Here is a 25,359-nt window from a genome sequence, read left to right as displayed (position 1 = left end):
ACAGCAGAACTGAAATGAAATATGATGGACAAGAGATCTGTCCAAACCAGGTTGACATGTATCTGTTCATATAAACCTCATTAAGAAATGACAAACAAAAAAAGTGAATAAACAAATTGATATTTCTTACGGTTTGACAGCATTATCGTCTCTCATCCAAATACTGCATCACTTTTGTTCCCTGAGTGACTCCAACACATCCCATTCATCGTATACTTTAACATTTTAACAAATGCTCTGACCTTTAAGCCCCTTTTGAGCCCAGCTAATAAAATGAACACATGGAAGGCGGTGATTACATCACTTCACTTAAGTGACTCCAGATTTTGCCAAAGATCCAGAGAGAAAGGGGAGAAGGGAGAAAGACAGAAGACAAACACAGAGAGAGACATATTGGTGTGACAGTGACACACTATACCTCCACCGGTAATTGGTTCCCACCTCTAGTCAGGTGCCTGGCAACGATCATAGTCCAGTCAGTCCAGATGAAAAGAAAAATGAAGCTGTAATTACAGTTGAAACCTGTAAGCTGGTAGGCAAACACAGACATGGCCCTTCCAGGGCTACAAGGTAATGAAAGGAGAGTGGTCACCTGGAGATGAAATGATAAACTGAAATATTCCCTAGTTACACATTAATGATGCAGAATAAGATGAAAGAACAGATGGGTAAAGATGATTTGCCATGTAAACTATATTACAAATGTCAAATGTTCCCTGAACATACGGCATTCATGAAATTGATTTTTAATTAAAATCAGTGTAGTATCTCACCATAGCATAAGTACTTCCTACCACAATGTACCATAAAATAATAAAGTAGAAAATTATTAAGCATCTAAACAACATTATTGCTTTGATTTGTACATTAGCATGCTAATATATGCAGTTACACAGGGGCGATGGAGATAATCCTTCCACGAAGCCATGGGGATTTGAATGTGTTAATGGGACTGAGTGAATGCCTCACACGTCCTACTCTAACAGTTCTATGCCTGAACAAATGGGCTCCAGATTTAACTTTTTTTTTTTTTTTTTTTTAACAGCTTTCCCACATCTTGGAGCCAGTAATGGGGCTGCACATAGATCTGAGGTCATTAGACAATAAACAAGTTAGTCCCCCACATAAAGAATACAAACCCTCATTGTTGTCAGGGAATTCAGGCAGCATTAAATCACCATCTCCCCACACAGGGTCACCGCCATGAGAATGGGATGAGGCCACCTATTAGTTTGCAGTCTTTTGAATATTTGAATGGATTAAAGTGAAATGAGGAGGATGATCAAGAAACAATGACTTAACATAAATCAGAGCATCGTGTTTTGATGCCACGAAGAACATTTCACAAAGGACAGTGACAGAGCTGCTGCACAATTTATCAACGATAGGAACGGGGAAGTCCAACATGTTAGCTATGAATCTAATATGTTCCCTTCAGCAAGCAATTGTTTTTATGCTCAGCCTTCGCAGCCGTCCTGCACAATCTCTCCCCCACTGTGCTTGTTCTACAAACCAAACATGTTTCTCTTACCGTCCACTGTGTCTGCATGTGTTTTGGGCTGATCAATTCGGCATCTGCCTGACTAACACCAACGTTTTTCTCACCAAACATGACTACATAAATGTTGCAGTGTTGGTTCAAGTATTCTACTTGTCCACTGGATATTTTAACAATCTGGTTTTCTTTAACTTTGAATATTAATTCAACAATTTTTTTTTTCTCATCTCCTCCTAAAATTAATTATCCCCTCTTGGGTCAGACTACCGGTCTGGGAGATAACACAACTCCCCGGGTATGATAGGACACAAAGAAGTCTCTTGTTATTTTTAAAATGAACTGCAAACACTTTTCATTTGACCATCATTTTAAGTCCTTGGCAAACATCTCTGCTGACAGTGACGCATCAGATTAGACTGGACAAAAGCCAAAATATTCAGCTCACTTTATCTCAAGGACGGGTAGATAAAAACTTCCATGGATAAATGCAATGACTTCAGATAAAGTTATTTTTTTTATTTAAAATATTTTTCCACCTTAGCTGTTAAAAGGAAACTGTCATCTTTGCTGTCGACTAGATGTGGGTTCTGGAAGTGAGAAAGTTCCGAGGAAAATCAAGCACTATTTCACGGTATTTGCACGACCAACTGTCAACCTGCCCAGCTGCGTCTCCAAAGAGTGACGTGTTCAGAGCTGACAGACTGAAACGGTGGTGACGTGGGTTCAGGCAACCAAGAACATACTATCACCAAAAGGAGCACATCACATCACCATGGTTACTCAGTGTAATAAGGTCAGCGTATGACGCTCGATGTTACCGTCTTAGCAAAACTACTGGAAGGTTTCCATCAGCAATCAGTTTGATGCAAACCTAGTTTTATGTCTAAATCATGCTTTGGATTGCTGTCCAGTCATGCACATAAGAGGACACATTCCTTAATCATCTATTTATATCTAATAAGTACGTTCCTAATGAATTCGTAAGTAACACAGTGGGCAGTAAAGATTTTACTAAAGACAACTCTGGTGAGAGTCCTTTAGTTGAGATACTTTCTCCTCTGGAGAAAAACATTTTTTCATGACAAAACAAACTATGGTGACTAAAAATAGTCCCATTCAACAGCCTAGCTGCAGAGAAAAAAATCTTGATTATTACAGAAAATTTTTTATCTTGAAAGGGGAAATTGTTGTAGCACTTTACAAAAACTATCAATCCGGAGAGCTGGTACAATAAAAACACATTTTATTTTCTCACTAAGATGGTACAGTGAGACACTGACAACAAGTCACAACATTATGTCCTGAAAATATGTACATAGAAATGAATCTGTTGTGGTTACAGCATGTTAATAATTTGTGTAAGATCTCAGGAGTAATAAAATGTATACCACCTTGGTAAATAACATTCTGCCTGCCACAGCTTGGAAATAACTGAAAACTTATGTAAGCCGATATTAAAGAAATATCTTTTATATCCTAGAACCTCAGCAGTAAATAAAATATAGAAAACTATAGAAAGATTTGGGGTGTTTTCTGCCACAACAATGATTCAGTCATAATAGAAACCATAAATGAGCGGCTGTGAAAAATTCCTTTCTTTGTATTGTGATTCAATGGACCGGATAGCCATGGCCTAAGTCACAAATTAAAGAGCATTGTACTCCACACACTTTGATGGAACAGTTGTAAAGTGTTTCTGGCAGATCGTCATCAGCCTCTTCAGTCCCTGTAGAGAAAAATACAAATAAAACAAGGATAATTAACTGTGGATGAAATGTATAAAAAAAAAAAAAGGGCCAACTATATCTTATTTTTAGTTTAGGTCAGGTAGAATCTATCTTCCTAATAAATATGGGGTGTTGTAATTATTACCAGGCATGCCAAAGAGTTTGTTTCTTAAATCGACTCAACATTCATTTTAGAGCTTCTTTTTTTTTTTTAGACATACAGGCAAAATTGTAGTATTAATGAATAATATAAAAACTATATTAAAATCTATTTGTAATATTTACAGCATTCCAGTAGATACATGGATGCATTAAAAAAAAAATTAATTATAATACTAAGAAATCTGAATTATTTATTATATTAATAAACATTATACTAATATTAAACATTTTCTAATGATCTTGATTTTTTTGGATGATTTATCACTGAGCATGGAACAATGTAGATATGTAACTGAGCAACATGTGTACATGATGTCCACTGATGATCATGATAAAGATATAATAGTGGTTATTAGATTGTAGCCTTCTTATGAAATTTAATGAGGGACACTGTCCTGAAAACAAATGCCAACCTAATAAAGATTTAGATGTCATTTGGAGGAAATCATCTCGGAGTCTCACCTGAATGTATTTTCTCTGCGTCTCATCATTGAGAACGTGGGCCACATGTTTCGAGAAGATCTTTTCTCGTCCGGTACGGGCATGGATACCCACCATAGTCACACCAATAGGCCAGGGAGCGTTACCAATGGCCATCTGTAGATAGGCATCATTTGCCTGTAAGAAAGTTTGCAAGATTGTTAAACGTAGTAACTACAACAAGTAGTTCCAACCCAGCGATCTGATTGGTCAACTGTGCATGTGGAACGTGCTCAAATCAGCATAACAGGCACCCTGCTGATCACTAGAAATATCAGTCCGCCTTCTCTGTGGGAATATACAATTGGAATTGAAACTCATTTAATATGCAATAAAATGTTGTTTATACTTGTTATAGGCCCATTAAATGTGGCCCATCTGGTGAAATTGGGTCTCTTTTGGGACAAATGTGTTGCTCCGAGCACCCATAACATCACCGACAGTCGAACACTTCAAATCCCAGCGGCGGCTAGCTTGACCAGCTGTTTTAACACATGACACGGTGCTGAAATCGTAAAAATACGAGTCCATCGATAAAAAAAATTTCATCGGGTACTTGCAAGATTGAGCGAGCTTAATAGTTTTGTGTTACTATGTGCTGTATTTATTCAGTTTGAGAAACGATCTCAAGAAAGGAATAAAACGGACTAGATCTCGTCTCTGTCGCTAGGTCGTTACTAAAGGGTCGGCCTACTTCCTGGAGTGGTAAACGCCGCATACATTACAGTCGCTTCTACTGACACGACTGATTGTTTCGCAGTTGTTAATATTGCCATGAAAATGGGAGATCACACTAACAAAAGGGTTTATATTTTGAGAGCGAATTGCACAAAATGAATACATTTTGATGACATATTTCATTTAGATGGTAGCTTGGTGTATAAACGCAACATTAAACTCGAGGGTGTAATATTGGTGCAAAGCACACGTTAAAGCACACCCTCTCGTTTAATATTGCTTAGTTCTGTCAGAGTGAATAATCATTTTATCCGATTAAACATTTGTGTGGAATGTTGTAGGGCTATAAATGTGTTTTGTAAAAGGTCTCAGTGACCTTTGCCCATCAAAATCTAATCAGAGTCCAACTAACCATTTGTACCAAATTTGAAGAAATTACATTGAGGCGTGTTTGCGATATTGTGTTCACGAGAAAAGGGATGGATGGGCGGACGACCCAAAAACGTGACGTGACCTGTGTGGAGGTATTAGATGACATTTACATACCTTGACATATTCTCTCTCCAACATAAATTTAATGATGTCTGTGATTGACTCTTTGATGTCAGCTGGTAAATTCTGAAAGAGATTAAAATGAAATAAGACAAATTTAATTCACATGTAAATGAGCCACGTATTGCAGCTTGTTTTAATCTCTCCACAAAACTTACCTTCTTCCTGAGCTTCCTAAAAAGAGGCTTGAGGTAAGACTCGGTCTGTGAGTGTGTTGCACTGGCCACCTTGCCCTGAACACCGCGCTTCACGTGGTCTTCTCGGCTGTTCAGATCTTTGGCCCAAACGCCAAGAAGAAACTAGAATCCAACAGGAAACGTGGCTTTTAAGAAAATGTGTCTGTGAACTGAACTGGTGACTATAACTAGTCAGATAATGATTTCTTGTTCTGGATAGAATGCATCACAGTACATAAAAAACATAAATAACATCCTGTCATCAAACTAACAATGCATTCATCCATTCAACATCAAAACAATTCAACAGTGAATGAATAAAGAACAGAGCATGAAAAGCAGCAACAGTAGTGGTGTGAACATTCTTTATCCAACAGCTCCCTCTACATGAAAAGGTTGAACATGATTTTCTTGCCTTACCCTCAAAAATTTATCGATAACGTCCTGGTCTCCATCATCATCCCCTGTGCCCAGGGTTTTTCCGAGAGCCTAGGGAATAATTTCAATATTAAGAGGCAAAGAATTAACCCAAACATTGACTGACAAACATTTAAAAAGCATATTTAACATGAACCAAATTCATCAGATTTGGTATCTCTTTGATGCCGGTCAACTTTTGAATAACTATCTATCTAGCAAGAGTCCTCCCTGGCAAACTACAGTATACCTCAAGTTCTTCTATGGTGGTGTTTTCTTCATGCACTTTCAGGTCATGCTGTGTGTCCACTTCCCCCGCCTCTGTTCCTCCAACAATCTCATTCAGGTACTGCTGGTCGATCTTGTCCATGGCTGCTTTCAGGTCATTCCTCAAACCCTAGACACAGTAGCAAATATTATGACCAAGATGGTTTAAAAGTGTTGATCAACTGTTTTGACCTAAATATTTGAATATGACGACCACTTTAAACCCCATAAATTCCACCTTCGTTCACTCAAGAACACGTGATTAACTCTGGTGTTGAAATAAAACCTAGCATCACTACTTCACAGACCTTGTCTAGAGCTTTGCGGAACAAAACAAGATGATTCTGTAAAAGGACAGCTCATATAAAAGTAATGCTTTGTGTACGTGAGTAGAAGGCACGTTAACACAAAGGTTGTAACAGTAGTGAATTTTCCAGAAGAGAGGTTCAGAGTGTGATTTTCTTTCTGAACATGGATGCTGCATGTTCTGTTCCACTCCCAGATACACTCAGTCCTACCTTGTTTACTTCTGGGGTCAGAATTTCAATTTTCCTGAGTCTCTGGAAGGCGTCATAATCCGACTCTCCAAACAATCGGATTGGTTCCCCTCGTTCTCTAAGCCGTCGAATAACCTACGCAAACAGAGCGATCAAAAGGCATATTTCACATGTAATACTGTATGGCAAGAAGGCTTAAAGAGCTGAAGTCATATATTGACTTACCTCCTGTCGTGACAGTGTCATCGGCAGCTTCTCTTCTGTCAGCTCCAGTTCTAACACTGGAGTAGCTGAAGTGGATGGTTCATCGTCCTCTGTTTTATCAATCTTCAGAACAACATGGATGGAACAGAAATATACTGACATTATCAAAGGGATGTGAAGGTAACATGGAGGTTTAGAATGTGATCATGTCAAAACACTGCTCTTTCTAGGCCCATGCAAATGAAACATATACAGCTGTGTTGAAGCATATACAATGTCTTCATAAGATGAGACCTCAGGATTGAAGAGGATGTGTGTCACTAATATGAGTTGAATCGCAAACATTCACATCCCTATGTGACCCGCAGCTCTTCTATAAAGACAAGTCACACAATAGCAGGAAAATAAATAGAATATTTCATATATTACGTAACTTTCATTTAGTGGAATTTGAATGCTGGCTGCAACACCTCAAGCCTAATCACAGAAAAAAACAAATTCAATATCTTCTGCAACGGGGAAACTCAGTATCATGCTGTCATGGGCACATGCATCCCAGCACTCTTAGATTGTGATTTAAAGAAGCACAATCTAAAAGAACAATTGGGAAACGGTGACAAAAAGCCTACCAAACAAACAATGGCTCTTGCTCAAATAAACATGTGTATTACATATGTACAAAAATAATAAGCTAAAAAGGTTTGATGTTTTATGGCTTGAACAAAGTAAAACAGAAATGCAATTTTCCATAGAGCAGCTGTTAGAAGGCAGTGCAAACCGGGGAACACTTAAAGTTGATTGAAATATTAAAGCTTCTGTCATAAATTATTTGCAAAATAAGAAGCACAGCTTCATAACAAAAAATATTTTATATTTCAGTCCAGCATCCCATGCTTTAATCCACATCGCAGCTGTGTCCCACTTTGGCTTGGTGGCTTCCTTTCCTTGTTTCCTAGCTTTCTGACAAATGATTATAACACATCACTGTGAGAGTGACTGTGACACACACATATATATATATAAAGCCAGAAATATTGACAATGGTGGAGTATTGTAATCAATTAAATCACATTTACTGACTCATAGAGTTGACTTCATCCAAGCATCTTATACCAAAACCTCCAGTCCTCATGGGGTCATTTGTAACAACCCGCACTGGAACATCAAGTTGTCTCCACCATGTTATTCTTGCTTTCATCCTCACAGGCTTACAGTAAATGAACTCTCAGAAAGGGTGCCAAGGAAGAGGAAGCTTTCGGGACACAGTGTGTTTTATCCTTTTTATCATGCATCCTGTTTTGCTACCTTCACTGTGCAATCCCATACCTGGCTCTCGGGAGTCTCTCTCTGCACCTACAGATGCAGGCAGCAGAGGCAGGTTGGGGAGAAACAGCACAGTAAACACAGACACAGACACTAATGTAAACCTGAGCATCAACACCTGATCTTACTTTGTTTTCTTGAGGAAAAAAAAGTTGAACTACACTATTATTCGAGCGTCATATTAAACACGAGATAAAACTAAAGAAAGGCAGTGATTTGGATGGTTCTGAGCATGTTAGAGCGCGTGAGATATAGAGAGTGATGTTGACATCAACCTTATAGCCACATCTTTTGAAGTAGTCTTCTTGTTCCTTGCGTGCAAGATCAGACCTTTTAAAGAATTTCTTGGAGTCCTGCGAAGAGAGAGATAATTAGTTTAGCTTGTGTATCAAACGAGAAACAAACTCTTGTCTACATCACAATTGAAAAGATCAAACTGGTGGTGAAGCCTGAGGTGGCGTAACACCTCACGAGAAAGTCACCACGTGCTATTTCTATATATTTTATATATTCAGTAGTTTAGCAGCATTTTTTTCTATCGGACTAACATGCAGTTGGCTCATTTTATTAGGTGGAAAAGTTCTGTTAAAAACCAACACAGCTGAATACGACATTCCTGCAGTAAATTGCACAATTGTGAAGGCCACTATAACACAGTACATTTAAGCAGCAGCAGGAACTAAATGTCCCTTTTAAGTGACAACACACCCAAACGTAAGCATGCAAACAAAGCTTGTTTCTCCCGATTCTAAGAATTCATCTTTTGCTGAATGTGGGCATATATATATATATATATATATATATATATTGTACTGTACGCCCAGTAGGTATATATCAATATGGGTAAGAAACGATCATAACAGCGTCGACTAAACTATAAGTTAACGCTGGCGAACCTAGTCAACATTTTAGCAACAGGGCTAAATCACCACGCGAACAAAAACAAGCAACTTAATCAGATACTTACGTCAATAAGCTGATTTTCTTCCAGGAGTTTCCTCTTTCTTGCGATCTCTGCTTTAAGTATATCCATCTCAGAACAGCAACATGGAGTATTATTAGTCGGCTGTTGCGAATTATCACAAATAAGGCCACGACGCTAACACGCTCACGCTTAAACCGGAAGTGGACCCGGAGTACGGAAGTTCAGTTTAAAAACAATACGTGGGTTTATTTTATTTTGTTAATTGTTTCAAAATAAAATGATAAAAACAAAATGCAAGTAACTGACTCTTTATAATGACAACTAGGGTATTTAACACGAATAGAAGAAGGATATCAAAAAGTGAAAATGTTCTTCTTCTTGCCATATATTCATAATGTTATGGATATAGCCGACTATCACATATACAATAAACGTTATCAAACAATTACATTAATTAAATACAATCCTAAAGGATACACCAAAAAAAAAAAAAAAAAACGTGACTGCAGTCAGCCCTACGACTTCTCTCAAATCACTATCGACATTTTGTCATATACATAATTTTATAGGCTACATATAATTATTTATAGCTTAGTTTTTCAATACACATATGCAGGTATGAATTTAAAATTTCAGAATATAATCACAAAGTGTTACAGGGTTTAACTTTTTATGTTAGGTTGTGGTTTGTTCTGAATTGTCAATATTGTTCAGCAGGTCAAAGCAGTTCAACCTCTTTTCCATGAGCATAATGTAGGCCTATTTAACTACCCAAACTTCTCATGTTTGACTTTTGAGGGTAATTATTACAATTTATTGAACAAGGTCGACATGCACAGCCCTATACATGCAAGATAGCAGGTTCAAGATATAACAGGTGGTTTCAAAGGTAATGTCGGATGATTATATTCTTCTCCAAGATTGGGGATACAAATTGTGATGTGACCTTTCTGAAATTACCAAAACTAAATTTTTACTTGAGATTGAAGAAAATAACAATAGACATAACTGGCCTTCAATTGTCGTGACTCAATACCTCCTATTACCTGCAGTGAGTCATAATTTATAGAGCCTAGTTACCTGAGGCAAGTTCGCGACTGGAGGGAGAGAAAAAAAAATGCATACAATGATTCATTGCATTAGTTTCAGATGGATATGGATATCCATAATATTTAAACACATTTAATAGGTCTGCACTCTGAGTCCTGCATTATATATGGCATTTCAATAAGAGTTTATGTTATTCCCTTTATTCAAACATTAGGGTAGTTTCTTTCAACATAAAATACAGTCACTAACGTAATATTAACAGATTTGTATGATACTATTTTGAGAAGAAAAAAGTGTAAGTTTGATGCCTCAATACTGGTCTCTTTTCTGTTTTTGTTCAAATAGCAGTACACTTTCTGGCAAATGTCTGACTCGACCTTTTAGATGAGAACATACCATCAGGTGGCGCAAAGGGATATGTGACGAATTTCTAATATTAAAGTCATTAATTTATTTACATGGAGAGGGGGACGAATCAGCATCATGTTGGGAGAGGGAATGGATTGTACAATAGCATTTATCCGGTTCAATTAAGCTTAACACGGTGAAAATCTGCCGTTAACAGGATCTGTAGCGTAGCCCGAGGAGAAATTTAACTGATTAATCAGGCAGACGGAGAGTGATTCCGCTGAGTGCATCCTAGTCACTGATTCCATCTCTCTCAACACCGATTTTTCGAGCACGACTTACAGAATATTCCCCTGGAAGATGGAGTTTGGGGAAAGGAAGAGGAGAAGAAAGTCGCAGAGCTTTAAACTGGTCACGGATGAAGGTAGGCTGCTGAATGAATGTTAGACCTTGCAAGACGCGCGTCTGTGTCTGGGTGTTTGTCTGGCGCTGTGTGCCAGCAGAGACGACTCTGTAAACAAAAGCGATGGCCACGACAATGCCCAGTCTGTGTCTCGATTTCAACCAGCAGCTAACTCCAGTGATTCCAGAGTCACATGTAAAAAAAAAAAAATAATAAAAAAATGTCCTGGCCATCAGCCTCAACATGGCTCATTCCGAATAGATCTGTAAGAGTGAATTAATTGAGCAACTAGTCCAAAATGTAAAAATATGTTGCGCATTCTGAACGTGTATCACGCAGTTTCAACTGTTCACTTTTTGCTGAAGCTGTGAGCTTCAGACTACCTCTTCTGACTACACTTCTTCATACCACCTACAGGTGGTGGTTTCTGCATGGGATGGGAGGGGGGGTTTGCCTTGGTTGACATCACAGCTCCTCAGCCTGCACAAGCTTCAACATTACAAAGGCCGCAACATCATCTGTCTCACAGGTTTATTGTATTTCACAGCTGTAACAAAAGCTGTTTTTCTTGCAGATTTTGACCCTTCACATATGATGAACTCCAGCTGCAAAGATGCCATTGGCGAACCTAAGGATGCTGCTGTGCCCGATGGTATGAGCAATCTTAAAGATTAATCTTTATCATATATCATGGCAGATATCACTAATTATACCCACACCCTTCTCTCTCAATGTAGTTTGGCTGGTGGACGAGGGCATGGAGATTAAAAGGCAAATCACAGGAATGATGAGACTCCTGAGCGATAAGACCGGCAGGGTGTATCAGCGTGTTGGAATAGAGCAGGACCGCTTGACAAAGGAGCCGCAGGATAGACATCCAAACTGGATACATCAGCCTGCACTTTTGTCTCTTGTGTCAGAGGACTACCAGAGCAACAACTTGAACTCTGCAGGGGACCCAGAGCCTTCACCTTCATCCATAGCCTCCCCCATCCCCAACGGTCCAGGCTGTGGCCAGTACAGTACCCGCTCCAGAGCCCTCAGGATCCTCAACAACACAAAGGATTTAATCAAACTGGATGAGGCAAATGGTAGGGTGCCAGTATATGTTAAAAAAGAAAAAACTACAAAACACAACTTCAGTCTCCTAAAGACAAAAATAGGTTTCAATAAAATAGAGTGGTGAACACCAGAAGGGTTTTGTTGTAAAAGGGTGCAGAGGTAACATTCATGCACACATACACACTTTTGCTGTGAGATATCACATGAAAGCGCATTGCACCCGTGTTTGAGTTACTAACACCCCCCCCCCCCCCTCTTTTCAAGCAGATGTGGTCCCTCCTGCTGTACCAGAAACCCCTTGCTGTATGTGTAACTGTAAGGGCACCTTGCAGGCTATCTTGCTGGAACTGCGTGCCATGAGGAAGCTGATGCAGACACAAAAAGGTCAGAACACAAATACACACTGAGAGAGAGAGACACACAAATAGACAGAGAGGAAAAAATTGTTTCTGTCGTTTTATAGCATCCTTGGAAAGGCCGGACCAGCCATCATCCCCATGCCAACCCCGTCTCGGCCCGAGCCCGTCTCCTCGTCGTAGGCCCCGAAAGAGGAGGCCATTCTATAAAGGGGCTCCACTGACTGTGTCTAGCACTAAAAGAGATGCTGTTAGCTGTCTGAAAGCATCACTGCTTGAACCTGGCCCTGCAGAATTTGGGAAGAGAGAAGAATGTAAGAAACAACAAGACTCATCTACATCCAGCATTCATCTCATCTCCTCTGATGTTTCTTTGCTGCAACCTCAGAATGATTTACTGACGGTCAACAACACACACATCTCTCTCCTGAACCAACTAAGGGAACATCAGGCGTTAGAGGTAAATCTGTATGTTAGTGTGCATGTACAGTATGTAGCATCATGTGCCCATGTGTGTTTACTGTGCTTTTGAACTCCAATTAATGATTCCAGTGTATTGTGCTCTGTCTTCCACAGCAACAGTTCTTATTAATCTGTACCTAAGTGTTTTATGAATTAATATGCAAATTTACACATGTAAAAATCTGAGAATTTGCAGGGTGGATGTTGATTTCATCCAACTAAATAATGCTGCCTTAATGTTTTTTTTTTTTCCAGATTTTCCAGATCATTTATTACAGATCTATGACCCTACAGAACCAAGAAAATCTATATTTATATTTTAAAAAAAAAGTTGCCTCTTTAGCATTTTGGACTCCATTTAAGAAAGTTCAAACTCATTAGTTCTGTGCCTATGTTGAAGGCTCCTACCTATATGTCAAGTGACGTGCTTATTTCTAAGTAAAACCTTAGTTTTCCCTGACGTGACATTAAGTTTTGTGCAACTATCCTCATGGTTTTTTTTTTCACGATGACATCAACAGTTAAGCAAGTATGGTAGTGACTTTTATTGAACAAAACAGAGTTGTTCTCTCTTGTTCTTTTTAAAATCTGAATTTAAGCAGTTTGATCATTTTCTCATAATGCTTCACATTTAACACTGTGTTGTTTGATTCCTTTGCAGTCTGAGATGCGTCTCGCGGAGGATTATGATGTGTTTATCTCAAAGGCCCAGCTAGACTCAATTCTAGTCAACTATACACGTTCTGGGAGCCTGCTGTTCCGCAAACTGGTGTGCTGATTTTTTTTTTTAAACAGATTCAATGCTCCTCTGATCTTGGTTAATTTTATAGTTATGTGACTAGATTTTTTTCCATTTATTAAAAACACAGATGTCTATTAATTTACTTTACTATGTAAAGTTGTTGCTTGGTCAAGAACGGTGCTGTGTGTTTAGGTATGTGCCTTCTTTGATGATACTACCCTGGCTAACTCCTTGCCAAATGGTAAAAGGAAGAGAGGGCTCAATGATAACCGTAAGGGCTTGGACCAGAACATTGTGGGTGCCATTAAAGGTAGGGAAGAGAAATGTTCAAAAGGTATTATCATTTCTTTTTGTACCAGAGTACAGAACAGTTTCTGAAGAAACTTTGTGAATTGTGTGTAGTGTTTACAGAGAAATACTGCACTGAACACAGAATAGAGAAGTTGCCTGGACCACGAGACTGGGTTCAGATCCTTCAAGATCAGATCAAACTTGCCAGGAGGAGGCTGAAAAGAGGTCGGCTGCTAAACTTATATATGCAGAAATATAAATTATACTGTATGTTTATTCATATTTATGTTGTATTTGATCTAATTTTGTTTTAAACAATCATTTTTTTTATTATTTTTTTTTATTGTGGAAAGGTTTCTGTGAACATAGTTTAAGAACAATGCTCCAGAAAGTCTTTGCTATAATTATTACTATTATTACATTTACTTGTAAATTAGTATATTTACCAGTCAAGAAGAAGGCCTTCTGTCAATTTGTCATGTAAACCTCGTTCTTCCTTTGGCTCCTCAGATGCTGCAGAAGCAGAAGAAGCCTCAAATGGACCGTCCACAAGTATTAACCTCATATTAAAATGTTCACACATATAGACAGTTAACACCCACATATGTCTACTTCTACTGTTTTGTATCCCCTCACCTCAGCGCTCCATCTTACAACATCGTTCCATCAGCCTCCCTCTGAGCACACGATGGCTTTACCTCTTTCCCCTTCATTGTCACAACACACACATAAACTGGTGTCGCTGGCTCTTTCATTGGCTTGCAGGTCCTTGTCATGCTGTCACCGTGACATTTGACATTTTCACACAGATTTCCAAAATGTCAACTAATTATCTTCACACCACGCACCTTATCGCCTCTTTCACCTCTATATTTCACCCCAGTTGTCACAATAGTGTTTCAGAATCTGCTCTACATGCTCACGCAAATTAATTGAGTTTTTTTCTTTTTTTCTGGTAATGTCATATTACATTTTAACAATGTTTTCTTTCTTCCTTTATAGGTTGTGACTACAACAAGCTTGCAAATGTGGAACAAACTGTGGTAAACATGAATGGTTGATTCAATGTCTGCCACAATGGCCTTGCAGCAGATTAGTGGTCTTCATTATTTCTTGACGCATTTTGCCACTTGTTTCCTTTTCAGCTGTTAACTGCTATGTGCAATGGATGTAAAGGGAAATAACAATAGGACCAGATGAATATGAAGCCTAATGATATTCTCTCACTCTCACACACACACATACACCACACACTGTATATTTGTGGTCTTAAAGTCTTTTTCGTGGGCACACATTAAACCACTGCAATGTGGGATTTTGAGCCAGTAAACATTTAACTGTACAATAATTAAGAAATGAAAGAAGTGAATTACTGTTTACACTGTAGACAGAGAAAAGCCTTAAAAAAAAAAAATACTCACCTAGTTTTCATGTCATAACCAGGAGGGGTCATTAGTCTCAAAAGAGACACAGAACTGTAATGGTATAGCTTTCATATATTTTGCAGAAATCCCATTTTACAGGAAGTTGTCCATTGTGAATTGTGCCTTTAAGTGACCAGTACTTCAGTAGGTGTAACGTGCAGTGCAGCATCCACCTTATTTCCAAACATCCTAAAGTAAATATCAGATGTATTTTTGGGCAAGTTTTGCTAATTAAAATAGATTGAGAGGTTACACCTCACGGAAAATATAAAAATATATTGTATGAATAATGTTTTTTTTCTTTATAGGAATCTGCTGGCTATGCATATCAATGCTATAGTTGTCAATATTGTGATGGAATTATGTATTTTCCTTTGATTTCTGATCAATGTGCATATGAAATCGATAGTTGTCTGCACCATTAAATATTATAGTTTCTGGACAATTCTGGTTTTGTGTCGTTTTTTTATACAACAGTATTATTACCTAAAGAAATGAGACCAATCTAGGTTAAATACAGGATGAATTTCTGCCTGAAACATCTTTGAGGTCTAAATAACAACAAACATTGTAGTGTAACACAGCAGTGTAATAAATATTGTTTCAAATGTAATTTTTTTTTTTATCAAAAAATAAACTCCAAATTATAAATGTCATCCTTTTTAAGTACCTTCCCTTGCTGCCAAGCAATGTTGTGTTGTGGTAGGTGCAGTTGGAGGGAAAACAGTAAATTAAAGGTACACTCCATTGTAGAGATTTTGTTGCCAGACTTCAGAGCTCATTAAAGGGGATGTTGAAGCCGCCACCGTGCGGACAGAGGACCCTTTGAGATCTGGTTCGTTTCCTCTTCGTATTTAATACCATAAGTTGTTTTATTTAGATGAAGTGAGAGCGGATACATATTTTAATTAAAATATATTTTATTCTAAGCGATATCCTGAATTATCTGTCACCCAGTCCAAAGTTAGAAGACAAATACATGTCATTTGTGGTCAGGCACTGTCTGAGGACGCCAGATTCGGGCCCAAATGCATTCTGGAGCTGTCCCCGCTCTTGTGTCGGGATCCACCGCTAACGTGAAGCTGGTAAGGATAAACTGGTCAGGGCAATTAAAGGGGAAATGTTGCAAGAATATAACTCCGCTTTGGTCCTAAAATTGCATCTAGGGCGATTGTAAACACTTCTGTTGCACCGTATCGTCACAAACTTTGCACAAGCAGCACCTTTGGCGTTTTTTTATTGACACTAACTCTGATGTTGCACACATCGCATGGCAGCGGGCAGGAAGGGGTTAATTTTTTCCGCCGCCGACATTTTTGTTCGGCGCTCCACGGCAACTTTTTAACTTGCGTGTGCGCCGAGCTGCCACTGTGACCCACAACAATGTATCACATCCAGGCGTTAATGCGCGCCGCTGCGTGCGGCTTTTCACGGCGTCGCGGCTCGCGGATCCCGAGGGGGGGGGGGACGCTCTCCCGGCTCGGTGTTTTTGCACAGAGCCGCTTTATGCTCATCACCTCACGCATGGGTCGGCGTTTTTTTTTTTTTTTTTTTTTTTTTTTGCTAGCAACTGAGAGCTAGCACCACATCGTAAAACTGCATTTCCAGCGAAACAAATAGACGTGGAAGGTGTAGCCGTCACCACCACCACCATCACCACCATCATCATCATCATCTCAAAAGTGTAGCTCCCGACAGTGCACATCACGCGGAACAGATGTTAATGTCCGGTCTCCGCTAATGTTGTCAACCCAGTGCCTCAGGGTTGAATGAACTTGGGAGCATTTCGTCTCTTGAACACTACCTCGGTGTACTCGCAGAGGGGGGGGGGGGGCCCTTACCCCCCCCCTTCAGCAGCTCGCTAGTTTTAAACTACAGACCGGGATTTGGAGTAAACCAATAAGTCGTCCTCCTTCTCTTGTCAGGTGGCGACGGGCTTCCAAATTTTCAAGTAATCGCGCGTCGTCGACTCAAAAATTATGAGTAGTTTAGCGCGCACGCACCAGTCCAAGTGGGGGGGGGGGGGTTATGTTTGGCACAGTGGGGTGAATGAGACTTGTACAGCACGTTGTGTAGAGTTACAGCGATTATTTGATTTTGCGATCTCAGTAAAAAAAAGAAAATTAAATGGGGAAAAAAAAAAAAAAAAGGCTAAAAGTGTCTTTTTGCAGCGTCTGGAATGAAATGGATATTGCGGGTTCCTTTAGTTCTCCGTGATAATAAACGGAATATCCATTGGTTGTGCACCGTTGTCGGGATAAAACACAACATTTAAGCCGCGCTTTGGGTTAACTGGTTGACATTTTAACAACCAAACAGCCAAATCGATTCATTGAGAACGTGATCGACAGATTAATCAGTCGTGAAAATAAGAGTTATTTTCAGCCTTAGTGCGGTGCTCAGTTTGTAACTTGTCACACAGGTCATACAGTAGCGTGCACCTCAAACCCAACTAACCCCTACTGCTCTTTTTACACTGACATTATTTAATAAATGTTGCGCCTCAAAATGAAAAAAACCCACTTTGACTGCTTTTGTTCTTTATTTTTTGTCCTAACCTGCAGAAAACCCCATGGCAGTGGATTTTTTTTTTTTAATTATTTACTGTTGAGAAAATGTTGGAGACTTTGTGATTTTAATACGGGTCATGTTCGTAGTAAAGTCTGGCATTGTGTTGCTCTTGTAAGGTGCTACTAAAAAAAAAAAAAATTAGCAACAAAACACTGATTAAAAATGACTAAGTGTTGGTTCAGCTCTTAAGGCATTTCTATCATTGCGAATAAGGACGAAGAGAGCTGCATTAATTAGTCAATTAGTTAAACTGGCACAGCAACAGAAAATTAATCTGCAATTGTTTTGTCGACCGATTCTTTCCTGTTTTCAGCCTCTCATTTTGCCTCTTAGGTTGTTGATCCGTCAATACAAGGAGCTCTTAAAGGTGACACAATGAATTATTCAATGCATACAGAGTTGGCAGATTTATTTGTCATGACAATAATGGTTAGTCGTGGCGGGAAAGATGACAACAAGAGTTAAAGTAACTGCTCTCTGACAGTCCTACAAATAATATAAGGTGCACAAAGGTAGGATTCAAGGCAGTCTAGATTGCACAAGTATTACTGATGTTGTATTTATATTGATACACTTTGAATTACTTACAAAGGAGCCCAGATGTGTATATGGCATTGCAGTGTGGATATTGAACTGATATATGGAGTCTGTTTTCTTGTGACATCCACACACTGTTTCTAATCACCAGTCTTGTTGTTTTCTCCTGTCATTGCTAGTGGTGAGGACCCAGAGATTCTTCAGACATGTCCGTGAGGGAGTCTTTTAACCCTGAAAGCTATGAGCTGGACAAGAACTTCAGGCTCACCCGCTTTGCCGAGCTCAAGGGCACAGGCTGCAAGGTTGACTGCCTTGGATGCATTATTGTCTTTGCACAGATTAATAAGCCTTCCTCCTAATAAGAAAAGGTTATAACAGAAATAAATTGTGGTAATTTTCTCTGATCACAGGTCCCACAAGATGTCTTACAGAAACTGCTAGAAACCCTACAGGAGAACCACTATCAAGAGGATGAACAGTTTCTGGGGGCAGTTATGCCTCGATTAGGTAACAATGATCTTCATTCTACAATTGCATATAAATCAAATAGTTGTTAGTAATAATTCTTAATTTAACAACAGCTCTTCTAACCACAATGAGAAATTTGCGAAATACTAAATGTTAATTAATATAAATGAGTATATCAAATTACTTAAGATAAGTTATAAAGAAATGTTTTAATGGGGCACTCTTCAAGGTGTTACAGGAATTCTTATCTGTGGTGAAACCAGTTTTGTGGTGGCATTGAAAACATAGTTGCTTCTTGTAGAAGTTAAAGCGTGTGTTTCCTCCCCTCACTGGAGCACATCAGGGTACAAAAGTTGTCTTTGCTTTAAAATTGTTCAGTAAAACCTGACCTTCAGTTCTGAAATGGACAGTGTGTGGACGCACTAAAATAAGGTTTTATTTGATTACTTAATTTCTGTCTCAATTAAGGCTGGGATAGGCAGTCCCTGAAAAGGAAAAAAAAATGCCACTATTGCGAAATGCACACCTCCTGCAGCTCACCCTCTCTAATGTCTGTTCTAAGCCCCTCCCACACATGGGGCATATGAACACGCTTCAATTGCAGATTCTCTCCAACTCTGTATCCCTTCGCTAATATTGACAGGAGTTTTATTGCGCTCAGTGCTTCACTTGCCATCAGGAATACCAGGAAAAATCCTGGAGAGCTGTCAGAAAAGTCCACAAAGTTTTTACCAGCCCTGTCTGTCCCTTTCCCGGCCCTCTGTTCAGCTGTCATTGGGAAGGCGCATAAGAGAGGCCGCCAGTTCCCAGCGATTAAACCGAGAACAGAGTTCTGGCACTGTACACCTCTGGTTCCTTTTATTGCCAGACTCTCTTTTTGATCAGTCCCTCTTCCCCTTTTTTTTTGGTTGCATTGCAGTGGAGGCAGTTGTTGCCAATGCTGTAATAACAACTTTCCCCCCCAGGATTTTCCTCCAATAAATCAGGCATAATACCTGATGAGACATGCGTCTGCATTTGTAGATAATCAGTTGGAATGACCTCTCTCTGAAATGATCAGGGGTTGGCCCAACATTACATACTACAGCTAGAAACTAGATTTTCAAAAGACTGAATACAGAGCAGAGAGGAGGTGCAGAAGTCAAGTGCTCTCTCAGACCACCTAAATTACAATATGCTGAAAGGTTAATATGGAATTTTTGCACAATTGCACCAACATAAAACCTCCGGCTTCAAAGGACACCAATAAAATACTCCATATGCTGTGTCCAGTATCATAAAACACACCAAGCACATGTAAAACTATAGAATAAGTCTTTGAGAACTCTTTTACTTTTAAAGGCATAGGCATGGATACCTGTGTGATCCCCCTCAGACATGGAGGCCTTTCTCTGGTCCAGACGACAGATTACATCTACCCCATTGTGGATGACCCCTACATGATGGTATTAAGCGCCTCTTTCATCGACATTACTTTTTGCTCCAATATGGTACTTCTGCTATTTATATGAATATACAGGTCTTGTATACAGGAAATATGTCACTGTTAAAGTAATTATTTGTTCACCTGTTATTTTTGGGTCAGATGCAAGACTACATTACACAACAATTCATTATGTGCTTAATTTTCATTATTTCTATTTTGTAGGGAAGAATTGCTTGTGCCAATGTTCTAAGTGACCTTTACGCCATGGGAGTGACGGAGTGTGACAACATGTTGATGCTTCTGGGAGTCAGCAACAAAATGTCAGAAAAAGTAAGAAAAGTCATTTGAATACAATTTCTGAGAATCAAATTTTGTGCTCGATAGATATGAAAGAAAACAGCGTTATGGAAATTATTATTAATATTATTATTATTATTATTATTATTATTATTATTATTATTATTATGACAGATCTTCCGCTCCAGTTTTTTTTAGGCATCAGGTGTTGGAAATTGTTAATACGGAGTTCGATCTTATACTTAGATTTGCCTCTGTTCATTAAATACTATATGTGTTGCACACACTGAAATAACAGTTGTAGCCTTCTAAATTTGACTCACCTTATTTTTATGACCTATGATCGAAGTGCTACCAAGTATTAGTAAGAGTGGATATGACCTGTGACCAGATGTGACTGGTTTGTCACAACCATCAAAGTGACGATGGGGTCTAGCTAAAATGAGAAGCTGCCCTCTGAATGTTTTATGTACTGATCTTTTTTAAATAGGTGGAGAACGTAAAAAATAACAGATTTGGTAGCTAAGTGTATTATCAAATTTCTTCCAATCTGGGTGTCACAACAGAATCAATCAGCGGTGTGATTTTTCACTTACACACACTGTAAAGTTTACTTCCTTATGCTGGCAGTGTAGAGCCAATAAGGGGGCAGCACAGCGCACGGTAGCAGGCTGTGACGGACACACACAGTAGAGTACAATAATGTAAGGATTGAATTATAATCAGGGTTGTTTTAAAATATGCCTGTATCAGCCTCTGTGCTGGCACAAGATGACTCGGGACATCTTTAATTCTTATTATCGTATTGCTTTGTGTTCTGTCTCTGCTCTGACATTTGTGCTTCTTTACAGGAGAGAGACAAAGTCATCCCACTGATCATTCAGGGATTCAAGGATGCATCAGAGGAGGCAGGCACATCTGTAACAGGAGGACAGACGGTGCTCAACCCCTGGGTAGTGATGGGAGGAGTTGCTACAACAGTTTGCCAGCCCAATGAGTTCATCATGTAGGGTTAAGTTATTATTTCCTTCCTTTTGCTGTGTGCCTCTCTTAGCTGCTTAAGAAACAATCATAATGATGCCATCTGTGACATTTATCAGGCCAGATAATGCAGTGCCAGGAGATGTGTTGGTGTTGACCAAACCACTTGGAACACAAGTGGCTGTTGCCGTACACCAGTGGCTAGATATTGTAAGTCTGTCGCTCATTCATGAATAATTTTGTTTGGATATTTGTTTTTTTTTTGACTCTCTAATTAAACTAGTCATACATGTGTTCTTCATCTCTCAGCCTGAGAAGTGGAACAAGATCAAACTGGTGGTAACCCAGGAAGATGTAGAGCTGGCCTACCATGAAGCCATGATGAACATGGCCCGGCTCAACAGGACAGGTAAAACCATTATCAGTGTGTCTAAAATTTACCTTTTTTTTTTTTTTTTCACTTTTTGCTATTGGCATTTTTATTTCTCAATTAAATAACCGTGTTAGTTTGAGCATAACTACATCAGCAGTTGGGCAAAGACCTGTTGAATTTTGTAATAAGCAGCAGCCTCTGCAGCAGCTTCGCTGTATTACACCCTCTGTGGCATAATAATAATGGCATCAGCTTCTGATAATAATGTCAAACTTCACCCATAAAAAAAAAGCATGGGATAACTTTAAAATATCAAATGATAATCTTACATTAGAGACAGAAGTTACATACTTTAGTTTTGTTTACAGCACACTCTGAAAAATTGCAAGTGTTAGTTCAGTGGTCTCTAGTTAATGCCTTGTTTCTGTCTTGCATTAATTGATAATTTATTAATTTAAGAAGTTAATAAGAATTAATACATGAATGACGTCCTTTGTCCTCAGACATGATGGTTATTTGTTTCCAATCGAGATTGCGAAAGATTTTTTGGCCCACATACTGAAGAATTGATATTTGCTGATTACAGTGACTCAGCAATGAAAACAGAGTAGAATTAACCATTAAATCACTCAGAAATAATTCTAAGTGTCTTCCCTGTCTCTCTCTCTCTGTCTTCCCTTGTAGCTGCTGGTCTCATGCACACGTTCAACGCTCATGCAGCCACTGACATCACAGGGTTTGGCATCCTTGGCCACGCGCAGACGTTGGCACGACAACAGCGAAGCGAAGTTTCATTCGTCATCCACAACCTCCCAGTGCTCGCCAAGATGGCTGCTGTGTCCAAGGCCTGTGGGAACATGTTTGGACTGATGCACGGCACCTGCCCTGAAACATCAGGTGATTAAAAACAAATCATAGAATGCACAACATAAAGCAACATGGCCACAACAATGGAGATTGAGGTTTTACCACGGGAGTGGAGCTGTGTGATCTCGGCCTGAGAAGAACAAGACCCAATTTCACTATGTAAATATGGGCCTGGCCACCATCTGCAGGGGATTGTTTGCAGTCGTTCCATCCTACTGGGCGAAGACCTCGAAGTAATTTCAGCCAATCAGCATGCGCCGAAACCGCCTGACACTCATCCACCGCTGCAACTACATTTGGCCCTTGTCCACCAAAGCGATTTTTCCTGAGTACAGCATATTTCTTAAATTGTTTTAATGAAAGCCAGCAGCTTGACAAGGCGCTGACCGTTTATTCTGTGCTGAACGCCAAACAATCTGTGATTTTTGTCCGGTCAGCGAGAGTTGAAAAATATTGACGCCGCGCTCATCACTGTCACAAGCCATCCAGTTACACTGAAAGATGGGCGGGACAAACGCGGTTAACCACCGACACTGCTCGCCGATTGGTTCGCTCTTCAGAGTGGCTGTAAAAACACTAATAGAGTTGTAGACTGTATTCACAGCCAAGAAAACTGAAACTGTGAGCGAGTCAGTGCAGCCAGGCTAGTGTGATCTAGCAGGAACTATTGACTAAAGCGAGCCTTTACGTTGATACCAGAACCCTCCATTTAATCCTGCATTTAGATGCAGCGAGTAAAGAAGAGCCAGTTCATTTCAGTTGTAGACTGAAGCTGTTTTCAGAAAAGACCACTGGGATAATATATTCAGGCGGGTAAACTGAGTAATTTACCTGCAGTAAAATAAAATGTGAATAATTAAAGCGTGGGGAAAGATAATAGAACATAATTGATTCATGTTTTAGCTGGGAAAAAGCAAGACTTATAGAAATGTTATATGTTTTTCCTGATCAGAAATCCTGAGAATGTGACTAGTTAATGCTGAAATTTGATTCAGCTCTGCTTTTTATCGGTGTTCTTAATCATTTTGTTTTGCCTGACTTTCTGTGCCATCCACTCCTTGACAACAGTCTTGTGAGATAGCTAACTTGGATAATTTATTTGGTTTGAGGGGAAAGTCACAACTAAGTGTCGCCTCTGTGCCAATGTAAAGAAAAATAAATTAAACGTTTTAAAAAGATCTAAGCCGTGAGAGACACCACAATTCCTGCAGAAAATAAATAACATCAGTCAGAAAGATAGGATGAGAACCACTGCCCTGCAGTTCCTTCTAATTCTATTAAACATGTCAACCAATTAAAAACAATGTTTAACAGTATGGGTATTAAAGGCAATACTTGGATCCAATAATCAGAGAGATGAACACTCACCAGTATTGTCACACATTAAAAAATAATCATCATTTAAGACACTTGACTGACAAATTCTCCTTTCGCTTTCAGGAGGCCTGCTGATCTGTTTGCCTCGGGAGCAGGCTGCCCGCTTCTGTGCCGAAATCAAATCCCCAAAATACGGAGAGGGCCACCAAGCGTGGATCATCGGGATTGTAGAGAAAGGAAACCGCACTGCCCGCATCATTGACAAACCACGAATCATAGAGGTGGCACCACAAGCAGCCACGCAGAATGTCAACCCAACACCCGGTGCAACTTCCTAATCCTCCTTTGCTGCATCATAGACCGGAACCCAAAAGCTCTGTCGAGTGATTTTAGACATATAAACTTCAAAACCATCCTAGAGTGTTGAAAGATGTACACAAAATAGTATGAACACAGAACAGACTGGGTTGGCGTAACATGAAAGCAGCCCCACACAGTGGCCTAGGAGGCACGTCGCCACCCAGTGGACGCAACCTGCAGTATCCCCATGATAACAATTGGTAAGAAATAGAGCATACTTCAAATACATTTGCCTTTCATGTTTGTCTGTATTCTGTTATGTTAAATGTGCTTGATTGGCAGGCAGCTTCTGATAAAAGAGTGATGAATGAGAAGATAATGATCTGATATTGTTGATTCATTTTGAATCATTGGAAGTCCGGGGTCTGTTGCCTGTTTTGACTCTTTTAACGTTGTTCTCATCAAACAAGCGACCTGTGTATGTTGTTTTTGTTTGTTGTCCATTCACTTTGTACAGTTATAAAACTAGTTTTAGTTCATTACTGTAACTGATGCCTTGAAAGAAAACGAGTGTGACCAGAATGGCTTGTTTTTTTTAATTAATTTGACTTTTTGTATTGTCCCCACGTAAACTAATAAATATTCAAATAGAAGATGGTTTGTACTCCCAGCTAAATTAAATTGGACATGATCTCGTCACATTATAGAACTTCAGGTTGATTTCCACATAAACAACTGACAGTTAGCGTACTAGTATAGTTGAGGAGAAATCTTAATAACCCTAAGAAGATAAACCGTACACCATCTGCATTTTCAAAATGTCATATTTAAGGTAATATGATGGGTTTTAATCACAAGACGTAAAAAAGAGCATTCAAGGTCGTTTGTCAACAAGTGCTCTAATCAGTGAGCCTGTTGCCTTTGTTCAGGATCTGGTGCATTTAGTTTTTATTTCTCAATGTTGCCAGAAGATGCACTGAGAGCAATCTGACTCGCAGTAATGAAGCTTCCAGCTGGTCAAAGGTCAGATCATTTATGTTTGTCCTAATAGCTGGGACATAATCTCCATCCACCTCCTACAATAAACTTATCTTATAATACGTTGTTTCTCTTTGTCTGTTTTTAATGTATTAAGAAAACAATACAATTATTTACATTTGTAAAGAATGTCGAATAGG

The 25,359-nt window shown here is 39.3% G+C and overlaps 3 protein-coding genes across 5 annotated transcripts; 2 read left to right on the top strand and 1 right to left on the bottom strand.

Annotated features, from left to right (window-relative positions):
- Positions 1-2,724: 2,724 nt before the first annotated feature.
- On the bottom strand, positions 2,725-9,129 carry prpf18 (PRP18 pre-mRNA processing factor 18 homolog (yeast)). Of its 2 annotated transcripts, XM_069162471.1 has the most exons (11): positions 8,949-9,129; positions 8,257-8,334; positions 7,985-8,011; positions 6,680-6,781; positions 6,476-6,589; positions 5,941-6,087; positions 5,694-5,762; positions 5,256-5,396; positions 5,092-5,163; positions 3,850-4,005; positions 2,725-3,224 (listed from the first exon to the last, which is right to left on the bottom strand). In XM_069162471.1, exons 1-11 carry the CDS (start codon positions 9,012-9,014, stop codon positions 3,144-3,146), a joined length of 1,053 nt encoding a protein of 350 aa, XP_069018572.1. In that variant the 5' UTR covers positions 9,015-9,129; the 3' UTR covers positions 2,725-3,143. The 2 variants fall into 2 exon arrangements, with proteins under 2 accessions (XP_069018572.1, XP_069018573.1); XM_069162472.1 differs by lacking the exon at positions 7,985-8,011 and having other exon boundaries at positions 8,949-9,128.
- A 1,274-nt stretch (positions 9,130-10,403) lies between these two features.
- On the top strand, positions 10,404-15,489 carry bend7 (BEN domain containing 7). Its single transcript, XM_069162470.1, has 10 exons — positions 10,404-10,728; positions 11,282-11,359; positions 11,445-11,798; positions 12,037-12,153; positions 12,233-12,585; positions 13,249-13,356; positions 13,522-13,639; positions 13,732-13,845; positions 14,131-14,172; positions 14,623-15,489. Exons 1-10 carry the CDS (start codon positions 10,665-10,667, stop codon positions 14,679-14,681), a joined length of 1,407 nt encoding a protein of 468 aa, XP_069018571.1. The 5' UTR covers positions 10,404-10,664; the 3' UTR covers positions 14,682-15,489.
- Positions 15,490-16,104: 615 nt separating this feature from the next.
- Positions 16,105-25,281, top strand: sephs1 (selenophosphate synthetase 1). Of its 2 annotated transcripts, none has more exons than XM_069162463.1 (10): positions 16,105-16,129; positions 18,332-18,454; positions 18,563-18,659; positions 19,962-20,065; positions 20,269-20,376; positions 21,195-21,349; positions 21,444-21,534; positions 21,634-21,733; positions 22,382-22,594; positions 24,005-25,281. In XM_069162463.1, the coding sequence occupies exons 2-10, from the start codon at positions 18,359-18,361 to the stop codon at positions 24,217-24,219; spliced, it is 1,179 nt and encodes a 392-aa protein (XP_069018564.1). In that variant the 5' UTR covers positions 16,105-16,129; positions 18,332-18,358; the 3' UTR covers positions 24,220-25,281. The 2 variants fall into 2 exon arrangements, with proteins under 2 accessions (XP_069018564.1, XP_069018563.1); XM_069162462.1 differs by lacking the exon at positions 16,105-16,129 and adding an exon at positions 16,372-17,982.
- Positions 25,282-25,359: the final 78 nt, after the last annotated feature.

Source organism: Embiotoca jacksoni, unplaced genomic scaffold (assembly GCF_022577435.1).
Source record: "Embiotoca jacksoni isolate LCO1_2020_lvr unplaced genomic scaffold, fEmbJac1.0.p SCAF_3, whole genome shotgun sequence".
NCBI lineage: Eukaryota > Metazoa > Chordata > Actinopteri > Embiotocidae > Embiotoca > Embiotoca jacksoni.
This window is presented reverse-complemented; position numbering and strand designations above follow the sequence as displayed.

Excerpts from the sequence above, each read along its gene's own strand:
- sephs1 (XM_069162463.1), top strand. The coding sequence starts at position 18,359 with ATGTCCGTGAGGGAGTCTTTTAACCCTGAAAGCTATGAGCTGGACAAG. Across the intron at positions 20,066-20,268 it reads TGGATGACCCCTACATGATG|GGAAGAATTGCTTGTGCCAA; the intron begins GTATTAAGCGCC and ends TCTATTTTGTAG. Across the intron at positions 21,535-21,633 it reads TACACCAGTGGCTAGATATT|CCTGAGAAGTGGAACAAGAT; the intron begins GTAAGTCTGTCG and ends TTCATCTCTCAG.
- bend7 (XM_069162470.1), top strand. The coding sequence starts at position 10,665 with ATGGAGTTTGGGGAAAGGAAGAGGAGAAGAAAGTCGCAGAGCTTTAAA. Across the intron at positions 10,729-11,281 it reads TAAACTGGTCACGGATGAAG|ATTTTGACCCTTCACATATG; the intron begins GTAGGCTGCTGA and ends TTTTTCTTGCAG. Across the intron at positions 13,846-14,130 it reads CAGGAGGAGGCTGAAAAGAG|ATGCTGCAGAAGCAGAAGAA; the intron begins GTCGGCTGCTAA and ends TTGGCTCCTCAG.
- prpf18 (XM_069162471.1), bottom strand. The coding sequence starts at position 9,014 with ATGGATATACTTAAAGCAGAGATCGCAAGAAAGAGGAAACTCCTGGAA. Across the intron at positions 8,012-8,256 it reads TCAAAAGATGTGGCTATAAG|GTGCAGAGAGAGACTCCCGA; the intron begins GTTGATGTCAAC and ends CTGCATCTGTAG. Across the intron at positions 4,006-5,091 it reads TGGAGAGAGAATATGTCAAG|GCAAATGATGCCTATCTACA; the intron begins GTATGTAAATGT and ends ACTTTCTTACAG.